Raw genomic sequence first — 18,104 nt, forward strand, 5'->3', positions numbered from 1 at the left:
AAGAGTCCTTAGGAGACTGGCTTGAAAACACTTGCGTGGAGGGGTGAGGTGCGTGGGGAGGTACCAGCGCCGTCTTTCTTTCTTACTCTCCGGGCAATCAGTTACGCTGTAGCTTGAGCAGATGGGCAAGGCCAAGTCCTGCCAGGCAGGAGAATAGTTCCCGGCAGACTCTGTTCTGTGTGGGCCTGGGCTGGCTGAACAGGGGCTCTGCTTTCCAAATCTGCTTTTCTCTGTTATTTAACAGTGGAGGGTGATGACTCAGTCTGGCCTCCAGGAGGATGCACTGGTTTAAAGCATCTGAGTCAGCTGGGTTGGGAGGGAGGAAGCTTAAAAGGACAGCCACTGCCAAAGCCCAGCCAAGGCTAGAACCCTTCAGCACACGCTTCCCTGGTGAGCCCAGCCAGTGTCTACCCACAAGCCACCTTCTGTCACCACGGATGCAGTCTGGTCACACTCCTACTGCTAGTTATCCTGGGGCCAAGGACCAGGCTGTTTTATTTTTCAAATAGAAGGACTCACACATTTACTACTGAACCACCCTACCAATGCATAAACACAGAAACAAAGAGAAAAAAACATTTTTTCCCCAGTAGAATGTGCCCAGCTGTCCGGATTAGCAGTGATTTATCCTATGTATACAATAAATAGCAGTGACCTTTATCCCGGATCAACATGGGACCCTCTCACATGGGATTCCTTACAGACCCAGCTGGGTTCTTCTCCAGGGTCTCTTCTTGGAGTTGTACATGATCTTATTACCAGCTGGCATGTGAATCCATTGGGAGAATGGGATATTTCTTCTGCTTTTGTTTCTTGGCCAGGAACTGCTTGATCCTGAAAGTCTTGTGAGAAGGCATGGTGAGGAACAGAGTCAACCACATACAGCGAGGGGTGGAGCAGGGGAGGGTGCCAGGGTCCAGCCCCGGCTGATCCAGGGTATTCGAAGGAGAGACGGCCTCGGCGACCTATTTATTTAAATAGTCACCAAAGATATAAAGAGTAATAGAATGAGGATAGCTCAGTGAGGAAATTCAGTGGAGAAAAGAGGTTGAATAATTCAGCCAGAAGGTGAGAGAAAGAACGACATGGGGAGACCAAGTTTCGGTGAACAAGGCCCGCACTTTATTTTCCAAAGTAGTTTTTATACCTTAAGTTATGCATAGAGGATAACGGGGGAAGGGTAGAGTCATGCAGTAAGCCAGGCTTTCTTCCTGCAAACTTATCATATGCAAAAGTTAGGTGATTTGCATCATCTTCTGGCCCAGAGGCCTGTTAACATTTTAAGACCCTTTCTTCAGAAAACTTATTTTTCTCTAAAGGTGATTAGGCAGGCGCCACCCTCCAAAAGCGTTGAAGTTGCATTCCTATAGGGCAAAGGTGTGGTGGGCTACAACAAAAAAGAATTAACTCAAGGGTCCAAGGTTACAAACATTAAAGCTACTACTTACACCAATTATATTAATCAACACACTGCCAGGGACACAGCAGGTAAGGGATATGGAGACTTAGCAGCAAACATTGGCCCAAGAAGTGAAAAACTCTTCACCAATACAATTTCTAATCAATCTTTTAACTGCTCAAAGGAATCTGTGTTTAGACAGTTTAGAACATCTCATGCCTCTCACAGTTGGGAGGCTCTGAACAATCACATGTGGCCAGAAAAACCTATTCAGGCAGGCTAGAGGATTTCCAAGGGAGTTTGTAGGTTGAAACACTGTCACACCCAGGAATTATTAACTGGAGCTGTAAGCTAACTCTTTTTTCAGAGAGAGATAGTGGGGGACAGCCCCCCGTAAAGTCAGAGGTGTAGGTGAAAGCACAAAGCAGAAAGTAGGCAGACTCTGGTTTTGGGGGTATATGCTCGAGAATTTCCAGGGGGACTCCTGAGGCTCGATCCTGCCTTTGTGCATGCTGAGCCTCCTTCCTCATGACCTTTGCCACAGGTGGAGTTCCTCACGCTGGCTCCTGGCAGTGATAGACTTCCAGTTGAGCTATTCCAGACCCTGAAAGATCATGCTGTGAAGGTGCTGCACTCAATATGCAATATGCCGGGAGATGGCTCCCGGCAGGAGGGGGCGACCTGCTGTTGTAAACAGCACCCGAAGCAAATCCCTGCCGTCGGGGGGGGGGGGGGTAGGGGGAGAGCTGCCTGGCAGCACACTTGGAGGGCACGTTAGGGGAAGAACCAGGTAGTGGTAGGCAAGGGAGCTCAGTAGAAGCTGAGGTGAGCTAGAATCTGGAGAAGAAAAGACTCAAGTAAAACTGCCACCCTATGAATCTCAGGAGGGCTGGCGTGGAGCAGAGGAGCTGGGCCTTCTTTCTGCGGCTTCTGGGGGAAATCCTCCCCTCGTGGAGGGAAGCTCTTTGGGGGCACATCTGTCCACGTCTCCATGAATATGGGGAGGTATGGGAGGTGGCACCAGGTGGGCTTCAGGGTCCGTCTCTAGCATACTGGAGCAGGATCCACACCGGTCACTTGAAATCAGCCATGGTGGGAGTCTGCACCGCAGAAAGCAGCGGGCACTGCGGATCCGGCCTGTGTCCCCCGCCACAGTTAGCCATTTAACTGGGTCCTTTCAGTTTGCTGTAAGAACGTGACCCACGGGCTACCCTGCAGAATCAGCCTCAGCCATGAGGGGTGTCCATTTTACCCACAAGGGAACAGACTCATCAAGATTAGGAAACTCTCCCGAGGCCACAAGCATACAGACGTGGGATGAAAATCCTGACTCTGAAACTCATGATTATGCCATGATCCCCAGAGGCCTCTCTCCTGCCCCAGACACAAACGTGACTATCCTGTCAGATGACTTTGGGCTGCCATCCATCCATCCACCTGCTCTTTTTAAAGGAATATTATCTTTATCAGATATTTTAAATTACAATAACTTAGACTAGTATAACAAATTTTAGCAGGATGTATATAAAATAAAACAATAGCTCCTAGCCTTTAATCTACCTTTCCCAACCTCCTGTTAATCATTCAGTATGTATCTATTCATAGCTTTCTGTGTATCGCAAAGAACGAAAGAGAGTGAAATAGCTCAGTTGTATCCAACGCTTTGCATCCCCATGGACTGTAGCCTACCAGGCTTCTCTGTCCATGGAATTTTCCTGGCAAGAATACTGGAGGGGGTTGCCATTTCCTTCTTCAAGGGGTCTTCCCGACCCAGGGATCGAACCTGGGTCTCCCACACTGTGGGCAGATGCTTTACCATCTGAGCCACCAGGGAAGCCCAAAACTGGACCTGAGGGAAGTCCCCTCAAATGTCTTAAGAGCACGGTTCAGGGTGACACTGGAGCCATGATAATTCAGCATTTCTATGGAGAATTTCTCGAGACAAGAATACTGGAATGGGTTGCCATTTTCTTCTCCAGGAGATCTTCCCCAAACAGGGATTGAACCTAGGTCTCCTGCATTGCACGCAGATTCTTTACCGACTGAGCTATGAGGGAAGCCTCTGTGTATTACAGGACAAGGCAGTTTTTTTTTTCTTAAAGGAGTGAATTAATAAAATGTCTGTGTATTGTGCGACAAGCATAAATATAATATTAAACATATGATCACATACGTAGGGCTGTTGTTCGTTTTTATACAATTGGGATCATACTGTACAAAATGTTCAGTGATTTTATTTTACTTAAGTCATCATCCTTTTCCACTTCATTAATTGACTCCTTTGAAAACTGCCTAGTATTCCAGAGTATGAATGATCATAATTTAATGCCACAGTCTCTTACTGATGGACATTTAGGTTACAGTGTTCTTCAGCAATTACCTTTACAAAAAATGTGTATTTGAGCATATGTGTATTTCTGTTGGATACACTTCTAGAATTAGAATCTAGGGTATGTTCCTATTAAATGTTGTTACTTGTCAAATTGCCCTTCAAAAAGATGGTGCCAATTCATAGTCAGCAATAAACGAGTTTTTCCCCACCCATTTGTCAACACTAATTTTTTTTTACAGTTAGTTTTTTTTAATTTGTTTATTTTTTAATTGAAGGATAATTGCTTTACAGAATTTTGTTTTCTGTCAAACCTCAACGTGAATCAGATATAGGTATACATATATCCCCTCCCTTTAAATCTCCCTCCCCACCGCACCCCTCTAGGTTGGTTCAGAGCCTCTTTTTGAGTTTCCCGAGCCATACATAGAATTCCCATTGGCTATCTATTTTACTTATGGTAATTGAGTTTCCATGTTACTCTTCCCATACATCTTACCTTCTCCTCCCCTCTCCCCATGTTATTATCAATCTTTTTTATTATTTACTTACTTAGCTATTTGGCTGTGCCAGGAGTTAGCTGTGGCACGCAGGATCTTCGCTGCAGCATTCGGACTCTCCAGTTTTGGCTTGCAGGTTCAGTAGTTGTGGTATACAGGCTCAGCGGTTCCATGGTGTGTGAGATCTTAGTTCCCTGACCAGGAGTCGAACCCACATCCCCTGCATTGCAAGGCAGATTCTTAACCACTGGACCACCAGGGAAGTCCCTATCATCAATCTTTTTAATTTCTGCTGTTCTGGTGGGTGGAAAAAGTAGTATTTTTTAACGTTGCATATCCCTAAAAAGTGAGTACCGCTCAAAACTTACTACTTATCATTTGTAAGATCTCTGCTGCTTACTTATTCTTGGCTCACTTTTATGTTCTGTGTTGTCTTTGATTGTCATCTGTAGAGTTCTTTACACAGAGTGGACATTGATCTTCTGTTATTCACATACGCTTTCTACCTCCCCTGCCCTCAACCCCGGCTCGGCCGCACCATGTCAATCCCAAGCCATCCAGCCCCCAAGACTCTGACAGGGGCACCAAAAGGGTGTGTGATCCTCACTGCAGATTCGCAGAAGGCAATAGGCAGGACTTAGCAGTTAAGAGTGTGTTCTCTGGAGCTAGGTCTGGAGTCAAATCCCAGCAACTATTAACGTAGGCTCTGCCACTCACAGACGGCTTCTAGAGGTGAACTACATACCTGGCTTCTCTAAACACCTGCTTCTTCAGTGGTAAAACAGAGATAATAGTAGCATCAATCCCCCAGGCTATTTTTGGGTATAAATAATAGCCATCAGATAGCTAACATTTCTTGAGCCCTTAATTTGTGCCATAAATGCATTATAATAATGTACTATGTGTTATTAACCTCATGATGATATGCATATTATTTCCATATTCACATAGTGCTCTGCACAACACCAGGCAAGTAAACCTTAGCCTAGAGTGAGTGCTGATGGCTGTGTGGTGACATGTCTCACTCCTCTGCTTCAGGATGCTCACAGACCCCTGTGGTCAGTCTGCACACCAGAGCTCCTGTCCAGCAGCCCATTCCCTCAGCTTCTGCTGTGCCTCTTACCATTTTGGCTGCCTTTCTCTCGGTCCCCTACAGCTCTACCAGGATTTGGTTGGGGTTTACCAGACCTGAGTCGAATACCCTAGATCCAGCGCACACGGATTCCACAGATTCGAGCTCAGGAGGTCAGGGGGCAACATGCACAGAGCAGGCTCTCTGGCCTCTGGGTCACACATGAGCTCATCCATATGCTGCCTGTGTGGCCTGAGATGAGTTATGAGTGACTTGGCTTCTCTGAGCCCCGTTGTACTCATTTTGAAGCTCAGGATTCTCCAGGTCATACAGAGCAGCCCCTGTGGATGCTCAGCCAGTGCTGGCTCCCTTCCCACTCCCCTGCCCCACTGTTTTCTGACTCCCCAGGGCTCTGTACTGGCTTCTGAGGCGAAGTTAGCAGGTTACACCAAAGCCTTTAGGTAGGAGCCCACCCTCGCTCCCTTTCCTGAGTGGTGACTGATGCTTAGAGACACGTGCCCTTAGGAGCTTCTGAGTCACTTATCCTGCAGCTGGCTTCTGGTGGGCAGTGACCCCATTACAACATACCAGCCCTGCTTAGTAGCCTGACTTTTCTTCCTCTGCCTGTCTGAAGTGTGGGAAACGTATGACAAATGAGTAAGCATTTGACAAGATTCTTGGCCTGATAGTCATGACCCTTAACCTTGCTTCCTTCCTAGGCTTTTCTCTCCCCACACTCTCACCTCACCCTTCCTGAGGCAAACCATCCACGTCCTCCACTCACCTATCCCCCAAGCTTGATTATTTCATTCTCTCCTCTGAAGTATTCCCCCAACCTCATGTGTCATTTCTGCAGGGCCCAGGTGGATTGCCGGCTACCACACACACACACACACACACACACCCTCACAGCACTTTCTCCAGGCTTTGGTCAGGACAGTTTCCACTTTCTCTCTGCTGTTATCGCTTATTTGCTTTGTCTTTTGCTCCTCCCAGTGTCCAGGGCAAGTCTCTCATGGCCCAGTGACTTACAACTCCAATAGATAAAGCATTTTTCAACTAGAAGGGGCCTTGGGTCACTGGGTCCCAGATGGCTCATGCTGTAGTCAGAAAGCCAAGACTCAAAGACAGGAAGTAACAGGCCCCAGCGGCAAAGTGAGAACTGGAACCAAACCCTCAGGACGTCCAAGGGAGAGCTTTTCCCAGTTCCGGGGAGACGCAAGTTGGCAACCTTGACCAGTAAAGTCGGATCAAGGTTAACTCACATACATCTAGTGCATCCGAGATTAGAAGACCCGGGACTTGGGAATAGTACATATGTGTGTGTACAGAGGGGTAGAATGAAAGAGCTAAGTAAGCACAAGTCCCTGAAACAGTTTTGCTTTATCTTCTTAAAAATAATAATTATATATGCATAAATATATAATTTGTATGTATATATGTTTAACTTTTCATTTTCACGGCAACCGACTCCAGTGTTCTTGCCTGGAGAATCCCAGGGACGGGGGAGCCTGGTTGGCTGCCGTCTATGGGGTCTCACAGAGTCGGACACGACTGAAGCGACTTAGCAGCAGCAGCAGCATGTATAATCATGAGGCTTCCCAGGTGGCACTAGTGGTCAAGAACCCATCTGTCAATGCAGGACATGTAAGAGATGCAGGTTTAATCCCTGGATCTGAAAGATCCCCTCGAGGCGAATATGACAACCCACTCCAGTTTTCTTGCCTGGAGAAGCCCACAGACAGAAGAGGCTGGCGGGCTACAGTCCATAGAGGCACAAAGAGTTGGACCCAAATGAAGTGGTTTAGCATGCTCTCATATATATATAAACATACATATAAGCATTTTCCTCTTACAGGAACAATACATGTTTGACATGTTTGCTGTAAAAAAAAAAAAAAAAAATGAAACACACTAAAAAGTATGCTATGCTATGCTATGCTAAGTCACTTCAGTCGTGTCCGACTCTGTGTGACCCCATAGATGGCAGCCACCAGGCTCCCCCGTCCCTGGGGTTCTCCAGGCAAGAACACTGGAGTGGGTTGCCATTTCCTTCTCCAATGCATGAACGTGAAAAGTGAAAGCAAAGTCGCTCAGTCATGTCCGACTCTTAGCAACCCCATGGACTGCAGCCTGCCAGGCTCCTCCATCCATGGGATTTTCCAGGCAAAAGTACTGGAGTGGGGTGCCATTGCCTTCTCCAAAAAAGTATAGAGACCAAAATTAAAATCATGTAGTTTTCTACCACCCAGAATTAATCACTTACATTTTTTATATATTTCCTTCTAGAACTTTTTCCATGCAGGTAGGAATTCATTTCAGGCTTCCCTGGTAGCTCAGCTGGTAAAGAATCTGCCTGCAATGCAGGAGACCCGGTTCGATTCCTGGGTTGGGAAGATCCCTTGGAGAAGGGATAAGCTACCCACTCTAGTATTCCTGGGCTTTCCTGATGGCTCAGATTGTAAAGAATCCGCCTGCAATGCGGGTGACCTGGGTTCAATCCCAGGGTTAGGAAGACCCCCTGGAGGATAGCATGGCAACCCACTCCAATATTCTTGCCTGAAGAATCCCATAGACAGAGGAGCCTGGGGGGCTACAGTCCATGGGGTTCCAAAGAATCAGACATGACTGAGTGACTAAGCATACCACAGGAACTCATTTCAGTACTGGGGATGGGGATGGGGATGGGGGTATGGTTTCTATAGTTCAGTGTCTTTTGTTTTTCATTTAGATCCCATGGCATAAGCATTTTCCCGCATTATTATAATACGCTCACAAACTCCATTGTAATGACTGCTTAAGAGTTCACTCTGTGCCATAATTTTTTTTAACCATTTCTTAATTGTTGGATGTTTATAAATGACACTGGGGAAGCACATTCTTGAACAAGATCCTTTGCCCGCATTTCAGATAACTTTTTTAGAACAAATTCCTAGAAGTGGAGGGCGGGGACGTTTTTAAGGCTCTCCTTACTTGCTGCCAAGCAGCTTTCCAGAAACATGTACCAGTTACACCCCCACCAGCTGCATGAGAGAAGAGCCTTTTGATTCTGCCAAGGCAGCAGCACCTCGGGCTGGGGGAGGGCACCGCTTCACCAGAGGCGTCTCTGCATCCGAACAATGGGCCCCTTGTCCCACCCCCATCTCCTCTTCCCGCACGGCCCTCCTTCCCGGCTCCCGGCTTGTCTGTCTGCAAGGCCTCTGTTCAGTCCAGTGCAGTCTTGGTGCTCCAGGCTGCTGCCTCCAACAGCAGGGAGGGTAGAGCTAAAGGTGAGAGGAGAGCCTGTCCCGTGGGGGCACCATCCTTCCAGCCCCAGGGAGACCCCCAGGAGAAGTGAGGGCAGGGAGTGTGTCAGGGTTGCTCAGTCATCTGCCTCCTTCACAGAACAAGCCCACCCCAGCCCCTGGTACTAATCTGCATGTGGCAGGGGAGAGGAAGGAGAGGCCAGCCCCAGTGACAAAGGCCACAGGGGCCTCTGGCCAGCTTGAGGACAACTTCTGTTTCCCTGCAGATTCTGAAGCCCCTCCATGAATCCTCGGAAGAAGGTGGACCTCAAGCTCATCATCATTGGAGCCCTGGGGTAAGCCAAGTTCAGCTCGGGGCCTAGGGTCTGGGAAGCAGCCCCTTCCAAGGACAGTGAGACATCCAGGATGTGCTGCCCGCTTCCACAGGTCCCTTTCTGATTCAGAGTGGCACCAGGGAGGGCGTTCTACCCCAAGGAAGGGAGCCGAGGTGGGAGAAACAGGCCGGGAGTCAGACCACCTGGTTTCTGACCCCAGCTCTGCGGCAACGCCACAGTAACCGGGTACGTGAACTGGGCAAACCATTTAGCATGTCTGCCTTCCTCCGTCTGGCCACACACAGGAAAGGCCTGACCATTTTGCTGGGAGGCACTCAGCTCTCTACAAACTTCTCTGCTCACTTTGGTCCCTATTTCTAGAGTCCATTCCCTAGTCCCTTGCTCCTCAAACTGCAAATGTTAGAAATTCAAAGTCTCAGAGAGAAACTGTGGTGAGACAGACAAGATGCTGAGAATGGTGTGGGGGTGTGTGTTCACGTGTCCTGGTTTTTCCTCTCAGTGTTGGAAAGACCTCCCTCCTCCACCGATATGTGCATAAGACGTTTTACGAAGACTATCAGACCACGCTGGGGGCCAGCATCCTCTCCAAGATTATCATACTGGAGGACACAACCTTGAAGCTGCAGGTGAGCAGCCCTCCCATCCCCTCCTCAACATACGTGCCTGAAAGTCAGCCCACAGTTCCCGGACAGGCTCTCACACAGCAATGTGCACCCAGAAATAGAGTCGTCCAGAGCATAGGTCAGCAAACTTCAATTCATGGGCCAAATCCGGTCCTCCATCTGCTTTTGAAAATGAAGTTTTAACGGAGTACAGTCCTGCCCATTTGTGACCTCGTGACCTTATGGCTGCTGTCACACTACATCAGCAGGACTGAGCAGCAGCAACAGACAGTGTCTGCAAAGCCTGTTATTCAGGAGTACTTTCACACCTGACCTGGGAGAAAATGAGGGCTCAGATGTGACAGTACTCTTAAAAGTGTTACTTGCTCAGTCGTGTTTGACTCTTTGCAACCCCATGGACTGTAACCCGCCAGGCGCCTCTGTCCGTTGGATTCTCCAGGCCGGAATACTAGAGTGGGTAGCCATTCCCTTCTCCAGGGGATCTTCCAGACCCAGGGATCGAACCTGGGTCTCCTGCATTACAGGTAGATTCTTTACTGTCTGAACCATCAGGGAATCTAAATATTAGTGCAGAGATTCTGTAGTGTACATGAATGACAGAGAGTCATATCCGTGCATGAAAGGACCGCATGCGCCTTTACCCAGAAAGGAAGCTTTGACATGAGGTGGCCTGGTTGAACGTCCCTTCAGCCACTCATCACAGCCCCATGGGGCCACTGCTCTTTCCCTTCCAGATCTGGGACACAGGCGGCCAGGAGCGATTCCGCTCCATGGTGTCTACATTCTACAAAGGCTCTGATGGTTGTGTCCTGGCTTTCGATGTAACTGACCTGGAGTCCTTCGAAGCCCTGGAAACCTGGCGGGGTGATGTTCTGGCCAAAACCATTCCAATGGAGCAGCCCTACCCCATGGTGGTGCTGGGGAACAAGATCGATCTGGAAGACCGGCAGGTACCGTCGGCTCATTCATCCATTCACCAAACATGTGAGGACCAGTTACATGCCAGGCGCTGAGCTAAGTCCCACACATACAGAGCTGAAGCAGGCATAGTCCTTCCCTTAAGAGTTTCACAGTCTAGTAATGGATGCATTTTAAAGGTAATTATGATGCAATATGGTAAATCATGAGCAATCATAGAGAACACCTTGGGAACCACAGGGAAAGGGCAACCATCTACTCAAATCCAGGGTATACAAAGGGCTTCCTAGAGGAAGTGGGTTCCAGGCTGAAGAAACAACATGAGCAAATGTAAGAAATAGCATCAGCAAAGGTAGGAAATAGCATCATGATATGAGCTGAGAACCGAAGGCAATTCTGTCTAGAGACCGGGAATGGAAGAATGAAGGCCTAAGAAGTAGGCAGGTGGGATTTGAATTAACCTGTAGAGTAGTATTTCTTTTTTTGGTAGAATATTTGTTCTACCCAAGGTCAGATATGGAGTCTGTAGTTATGCATCCTTGAATCTTCAAATACTCTCAGAAAGTAGTAATCTGTATTTTTATTAGCTTAAGCATATTCTACATCATCTGGCTAACCGCTTAACAAATGATCTGCTTGCTCCATGACGGCACTGACCACATCTGTGTGGGTATTTACTTATTGCAGGCATTGAGTCAAGCTCTGTTCATCATTGCCTACTAATAAGAAAAGAGTAAAAGTAAGTTAATTTATAAAAGATGTTCTTGTGCCAAACAAAACCCAAAAGACACCACAAAGAGTGTTTGAACAAGCTGACTTAGTGTTTCAAATAGAGACAATAAATGGGGAACTAAGTCATCATATTTGAACCACATTTTCAAAAGGGTTCAAGTAGGAGAACCGAGGCATCATTTGGAAGGATGAAGGGTGGGTGGTGAATAAGGGTACTTCCAGCTAAGCCACCCCCTCCATAAGGAAGAGCCTCCTGTTCAGAGAGAAAGACGAGTTTGGGTTTGACACGCTGAGTTTGAGGAGCTTGTAGAACAACTGATTGGGGATGACCAGTAGGCTTTAGAACACATAAGAATGAAACTTCAAAGGAGAAGTCTGTGCTAGAAATAGAAATACAGAAGTCATCAATTCTCTGGTTACTACAGGTTGCAAATTTAGTGTCAATTCTCTAAGTACAAATCCTCAATCTCAAATAAGAGTCTAAGTCCTAAATTCATTCACCAGCCAAGCAGTCTCGAATTTCCGCACTGGGGCCAGCAGCAGGTGAGAACACGGTGGCCTAGGAGGCAGGTCCCATTGCCAGCTTTACGCATCCACATGTGCTCCCCTTCTCGGGATGATTCTGGTTTCAGGCTCTGTTAGGAGTGAAGCAGAAAGAGGAGAAGTGGTCAGAAGGTCAGGGAAATCCTTATTTGACTGGTACTGTCTCGTGCGCTCCAGCAGATATGTCACGCTGTCTCTTGGTGGGTGACTCCTTTGGGTCCTAAGAAGCCTCCAGTGGAACATTTAAATGTACCTCCCATGGCAAAGGTCTTGCATATACTTCCTCTCTCTCCTCAGCTTCTAATTTAGGAGTTTAAGAGCCATCCTCCATCCTACAGTTCAGCTTCTCCGGCAGATGCTCTCCCGACGGGGTTTGTAACAGCTGCAGGCTGGCGAGCTCCCCTTCCCAGGGCGCACCGGTGCGTGCTGGCCGCACTGATAGCCCCGGGTAATTCATTCTCAGGGCACTGTCCTCTCTCTGCCCTGATGCCTTTCACCTTAAGCCCCACGGGTGCAGTTAGACACCAGTTCACTGTAGCCACCAACTGTCATGTGGCCTCCCCGAAGCCCTCTTTTGGTCAGAGTTGAAGCTTTATATGGTCTTCCTCTTGTGTGAGTGTTCCCCCAACACAGTTCTCTGCAAAAAATATCCTTTCTAAACCCTCCTTTTCAATCTTTTTCTATCCATGCCGGAGGGCTTGGAGTCATTCAGCAGATTCTTGCTCATCAACCTTTGGAAATTTGCACGGTCCCATGGGTGGGCTCTTTTCCAACCAACTTGATATCCGGCATCTATCAGATGGTAGTGTCTCTGCCACAACTTCCATTTCAGCATCTTGCTTCTGTAGGTCATGGGGTGGGAGGTCAGGGGTGTTCGAGACTGAGAGTCTAACTTTCCCTCAGTGAGATAAGAGGCAGCATCTTCTGTTGAGAGGGAGGAGGAAGGGAGGCAAGAAGGAGTCTTGAGAATCGTGGTGAGGCTGCGCCAGGCACTCTGGAGAGAAACAGGTGAAGGAGCTGGCCAAGGACGAAGCGCAGGACTGACTGTGCAGCAAGGGCTCCGCTAAGGGAAGAGACCAGGAGACCAGCTGAGTAGAGTCCGGGTTGTGGTTTTCTTCAACAGCAGTGCTGGGGTGAAGGCCAGGGACCTGAGGGAAGGTTTTTCCAGACAAGAGTAGCTGAAGAACAGAGCCGTGAGGGCACCGAGACCCATGGAAGGAAGAAGAGAGACCACGTGTAAAGGTTCATGGAGGCCCTGGGCTGGGCCTGGAGGGGCAGGCGGAATGGGGAGGAGGTGGAGATGGAGGGAGGGGAAGGAAGTGTGAGGCTCGGGGCTGCGTGGAAAGGAAGCTTCACCAGATCACAAGCATCCAAGGAATGAGGGTACCGGATGGGAGGTGTAAGTGATGACTCAGAGGGGTAGAGGCATCCAATCCCAGCCACGGGGGCATGAGCTTTGTTCTGCAGAGAGAGGAAGAATAAAGGTTTGAAAGAAACAGTGAAGCCCAAGGCAAGCCCAACTCCGTCTCTGGGATCTGTGCTGAACAGGGTGTGGAAAGAGCTCCCCCACTGGAGAAGGTGACAGGATTTGGAGGGGGGCAAACCGGAGGAAGAGAGGTGAGGAAGTGCTCACAGGCATGAAACAAGCACAGGGAAATGCAGAGGAGGAGCTGGGAGTGGGGCTCGCAGAGGGACTTAGATCCAGAGACCCGGGATGGGGAGCCAGAGGTGAGGCTGGGACACCGCTGCCCTCCAAGGGCACAGACCAGGCAGAGGATGCTGCCAAGCCTGAGAGGCGAAGCTGGGGCTTGGAGAGCAGGCTGCAGATAGTCCTCACTTGCACAGGGCTGAGTGGATAAGGACCCTGAAGGACCACCTTCTCTGAGCTCAAATTCATGTGTGTCTTTGGCCAGTTCCAGCTTCTTTATGAAATGGACACCAGACTCAGATTTCATGAGGTTATTTGAGGCTCATAGGCAATGATGCCTATAAAGCACATGGCAATCTTAATACATGAAAGAGATTGTTACCCACCTTCTTAATTTAATATCTCCAGTGTGGGGGCTGGAAATATAGGGAAGTTCTTCCTACTTAACAAAAAGAAAATGAGTATTTAAAACGCACATACTAGATATGGCACGATGAAGTGTTAGTCACTCAGTCGTGTCCAACTCTTCGTGACCCCGTGGACTGTATCCTGCCGATCCTCTGTCCATGGGATTCTCCAGGCAAGAATACTGGAGTGAGTTGAAATTCCTTTCTCCAGGGGATCTTCCCCACCCAGGGATTGAACCTGGGTCTTCTGAACTGCAGGCAGATTCTTTATTGACTGAGCTGGGGAAATGAGCATTGATGGTTGTACAAAGACATGAATGTACTGATGCCACTGAACGGGATGCCTCACTATAGTCCAAATGATACATTTTACATTTATGTATAAATATACATTTTATATTTATATAAACATATGAATATATAATATATAAAATTACATTAAATATATAATTATATAAAATATATTATACTTATATAAAATTTATGTTTTATATTTATATTTGTATATTATATATATATATATTTATATTTTATATTTTTGTATATTTTACCACAATCAATCAATCAGTATCTCACCAGGATAATTGTAAAGAAATTGCTGACTTAGGTTTTTCTTAAAGTCTCTACCTGTTTTACAGAGGTAAAAGGGAAAAAAAATTGTTTAAAAAAAAACAGCTCTGCTAGCATCTATGCCATGAGGAATTTATTCACTAGGATGTAAATTCTTTGCTCTCAAGTAGGCAGTTTCTGATTCACTGCTGATCCATAACATTGGGATTATGTTTTCTGAAGATATTCTTTGTTATTTTTTATTGGTTTCAGATGTATCTGACCTATCTCAAGACACACAATTGATCATTTTAATGCATATGAGATGGAAAAGCATCATAGATAAACGTCTGCAAAATGGACTAATTTTGTCAAACATTTGACCGCTGATGAAAAATAAAATGTTAATAGTATGTGCGCATGCTAAGTCACCTCAGTTATGTTCTACTCTTTGTGACCCTATGGACTGTAGCCCACCAGGCTCCTCTGTTGATGGGATTCTCCAGGCAAGAATACTAGAGTGGGTTACCATGCCCTCCTCAGGATCTTCCGGACCCAGGGATCAAACCCACATCTCTCATGTTTCCTGTTTTGGCAGTTGGGTTCTCTACCAGTACACCACCTGGGAAGCTCGTATATTGCCAAGGCCAGAGGAGCCTGGTGGGCTACAGCCCATAGGGCAGCAGGCTCAGACATGACTGAAGCAACTTAGCGCACACACACATCAGCCAAAGCAAAAACCAACAGAGTAACACTTGCAAAGTTTTTACCCTGCCCATGTCTCCATGGACCACAGCCTGAGTTTATGTCTACAGTCAGAGCCTGAGTGATATATAACTGTTATTTTAGAAATAAAAGACAACAAGATTTTAAAAATCCTGAAGTTGGTGCTAGAATTGGAAAGGAAAAGTGAAAAGTGCCGTGTGGGTCGTTTTTTGCCCCGTGGCGACTTTCTGAGGTTGACTGGAAGACGTGAGAGGATTATAAAGAGAACGTTAATTCACAATACAATCCCAACTGATATTCTGGAGTATGTATTTAACCACTCTGTAAAAACTGGACAGAGAAGGAGCGGGAAGAAATGAGATAAACGTCTGTCACGCCAGGCAGCAGGCAGGGTCGGTCATTGTCCGCGGCGTGAAGGGGCTGTGCCTGTGTATCACTGTACGTGTGGGCTTATCTTCCTAGCTCTGTCTCTGGGTGAACTTGGGCACCAGTCTGGGCTTCTGCTTCTCACGCCATGAGATACAAAGAAGCTCCCTGCCTCCTGGAAAAGCAGAGGCACTTGAGCTCATTTCAGTTCGCTTCCGTGTTTACTGCAACCCCTTAGGACCAACAGTGTGCCCAGAAAGATGCTCGTCACCTGGTGGGGGGCGGGGGTGGGGGTAGGATATAAAGGAGAGAACAACAAGAAGAGGAAGTCCAGTCCTTGACCTAAAGTCTTTTTAAGGACTATAAAAGATACAAAGCCCCTTGCACTCCTAAGATGCCATCAACATATCACAACATATTAATTTCTAAGGGTCGATTATATGTGTATTACTGGTGAGGACAACGATAATCAGCAACCTGGCCATCCTTGATGCTTCATCCACATAGCTCAGGATTTTGCCCAAGCTGTGAGGCGTCTTGGTTGTTCGCCGGGTCAAGGGCGCTTATGGTCCAGAGGAGGGGGCCGTCCTGGCCGGCTGGGGAGCCCCTCGCACCACGAGGCAGGAGGACCTTAGGACCAGAGGCCAAGACCAGCGCTGGGGCCGCTCCCTGCTCTGCTCCAGCGCAGCAGCTCCCGGGAGGCTGGGGAAGGAAGAGGGTGTGGGGATGCCATCCGGACGCCCCAGAAGGCAGGCTGCTCAGCTAACCACAATGCCTAGACCTGCGGCCAGAACAACAAGGACCAAAGAGACAGGCAACAATGGAGCTCCTTTAACCCCAGGAAGACAGACTTTCCAGAACCTGCAGGAGACAAAGGATAGTCTCAGATCTCCCCCTGGCTGCCCTGTGTTCAGGAAAAGGAGCTGAGTCATTCTTTGTTATGAGAAAAACCTTGGCTCCCTTAAACAAAGTGAAACAATGGTTATAAAGCACCAGGCACAGCAAATAGCAACATATGGTCATTCCCTATCCCTCAGATAACTGATCAGACTAAACTCAGCAGAGCCAATGGTCTTTGGAAGTAACCTGCAGAGCTGCCAGAGCCTTCTCCAAGCCAACGTCCTCAAACTGTGATTGGCATTTGCATTTGCTGCTGCTGCTGCTAAGTCGCTTCAGTCGTGTCCAACTCTGAGCGACCCCAGAGACAGCAGCCCACCAGGCTCCCCCGTCCCTGGGATTCTCCAGGCAAGAACACCGGAGTGGGTTGCCATTTCCTTCTCCAACGCGTGAAAGTGAAGTGGCTCAGTCGTGTCCAACTCTTAGCGACCCCATGGATTGCAGCCTACCAGACTCCTCCTTCCATGGGATTTTCCAGGCAAGAGTACTGGAGTGGGGTGCCATTGCCTTCTCCGGGCATTTGCATTTGGGTAGAGGTATATTCATTCAGCCTGTGGAGAGTGGCTTGTGGGGCCAGGCCAAGAGCTAAAAAGTCCTGACTCTGAGCTCACGGCTCAGACAGTAAAGAGTCTGCCTGCAGTGCAGGAGATCCGGGTTTGATCCCTGGGTCGGGAAGATCCCCTGGAGGAGGAAATGGCAACCCGCTCCAGTATTCTTGCCTGGAGAATGCCATGGACAGAGGAGCCCGGCAGGCTTCAGTCCATGGGGTCGCAAACACGACTGAGCGACTTCACTTTCACTTTCTTTGTTTCTTTCTGAGCTCAAGAAAGCTAGAGTCCAGCGGGAGACAAGTTCCTGCCCAGAAGCACAGCTCCTGCCCAGGACCCGGCAGAGGGCAGTGCAGGTGGCGTGAGAGCTCGGGGCTGGGGCCGCCTCCGAGCTCTGCCTTTCTCAGCTGTGTGATCCGAGGCAAGCTGCTGAAACTCTGAGCCTCAGGGGCCTTACCTATAAGTGAGTGAAAGTCGCTCAGGCGTGTCCGACTCTGCAACCCCATGGACTATGCAGTCCGTGGAATTCTCCAGGCAAGGATCTTGGAGGATAAGGCCTTTCCCTTCTCCAGGGGATCTTCCCAACCCAGGGATTGAACCCAGGTCTCCTGCATTGTAGGCAGATTCTTTACCAGCTGAGCCACAAGGGAAGCCCAAGAATCTTTCCGACCCAGGGATCGAACTGGGTTCTCCTGCAATTGCAGGTGGATTCTTTACCAACTGAGCTATCAGGGAAGCCCTCTTACCTATAAAGTACAGCTAAAAAGACCCACAATGTTGTTAGCGGATTAAATGAGTTAATATGATCAGACGTCTAATCCAGCATGTAGCCCAGAGTAGAAGCTTATCAGCTGCTCCCAGGACTTTCCCCTGGGAAAGAAAGGTTAGCAGGGACCCAGGTCTCTGCCCAGCAGCACGGGCCTAATAAGCCAGCTCAGGAGAATGGGGTCCTCCCCCCAGGCCCTGGCTGGTGTCTGTTGCATCCACCTGCCTTTGCAGGCACTGGGAAAGGAGCTGGTGGCAAGAAGCCGCTCCCAGTCCAGGCTGGGAAGATGCTGTAGCAAGGAGGGCTTTAGTTCTTCCAAGCCTGTGTTCAAATCCTGCTCGGTCCTACACATGCCAGTCTTCAGTCTCCTCATGTGTGAAACGGAGCTAACAATAGCCACCTCATTGGCTTGTGTTAAAAAAAAAAAAATAGCACAGGTAAGCTTACAGCCACATGGAAGGTTCTCAGTATATGGGAGTGGTGGTGGGGACGGTGGGCTTG

The 18,104-nt window shown here is 48.3% G+C and overlaps 1 protein-coding gene and 1 pseudogene across 7 annotated transcripts in view; one reads left to right on the top strand and one right to left on the bottom strand.

The window, feature by feature from the left end:
• The window catches only part of RAB7B (RAB7B, member RAS oncogene family), a 28,219-nt gene that overhangs the window by 1,499 nt on the left and 8,616 nt on the right, over positions 1 to 18,104 (top strand). The window contains exons 2-6 of one of the 7 annotated variants that reach the window (XM_086342908.1): positions 8,812 to 8,880; positions 9,380 to 9,506; positions 10,238 to 10,453; positions 11,109 to 11,160; positions 14,574 to 14,713. In XM_086342908.1, coding sequence (XP_086199034.1) covers positions 8,828 to 8,880; positions 9,380 to 9,506; positions 10,238 to 10,453; positions 11,109 to 11,144 — 432 coding nt within the window. In that variant the 5' untranslated portion in view covers positions 8,812 to 8,827 and the 3' untranslated portion in view covers positions 11,145 to 11,160; positions 14,574 to 14,713. Of the gene's footprint in view, positions 1 to 8,811; positions 8,881 to 9,379; positions 9,507 to 10,237; positions 10,454 to 11,108; positions 11,161 to 11,993; positions 12,140 to 12,819; positions 13,803 to 14,573; positions 14,714 to 16,429; positions 16,774 to 17,638; positions 18,041 to 18,104 lie in introns of those variants that run through there. The other 6 variants (XM_086342907.1, XM_086342909.1, XM_086342904.1 and 3 more) reach the window with 6 other exon arrangements.
• LOC147357090 (large ribosomal subunit protein eL39-like) lies at positions 698 to 857 on the bottom strand (annotated as a pseudogene).

The sequence above is a fragment of the Bos grunniens genome, chromosome 16 (assembly GCF_055505025.1).
Source record: "Bos grunniens cultivar Pamir isolate PY7600 chromosome 16, Bosgru_T2T1.0, whole genome shotgun sequence".
Classification (NCBI taxonomy): Eukaryota; Metazoa; Chordata; class Mammalia; order Artiodactyla; family Bovidae; genus Bos; species Bos grunniens.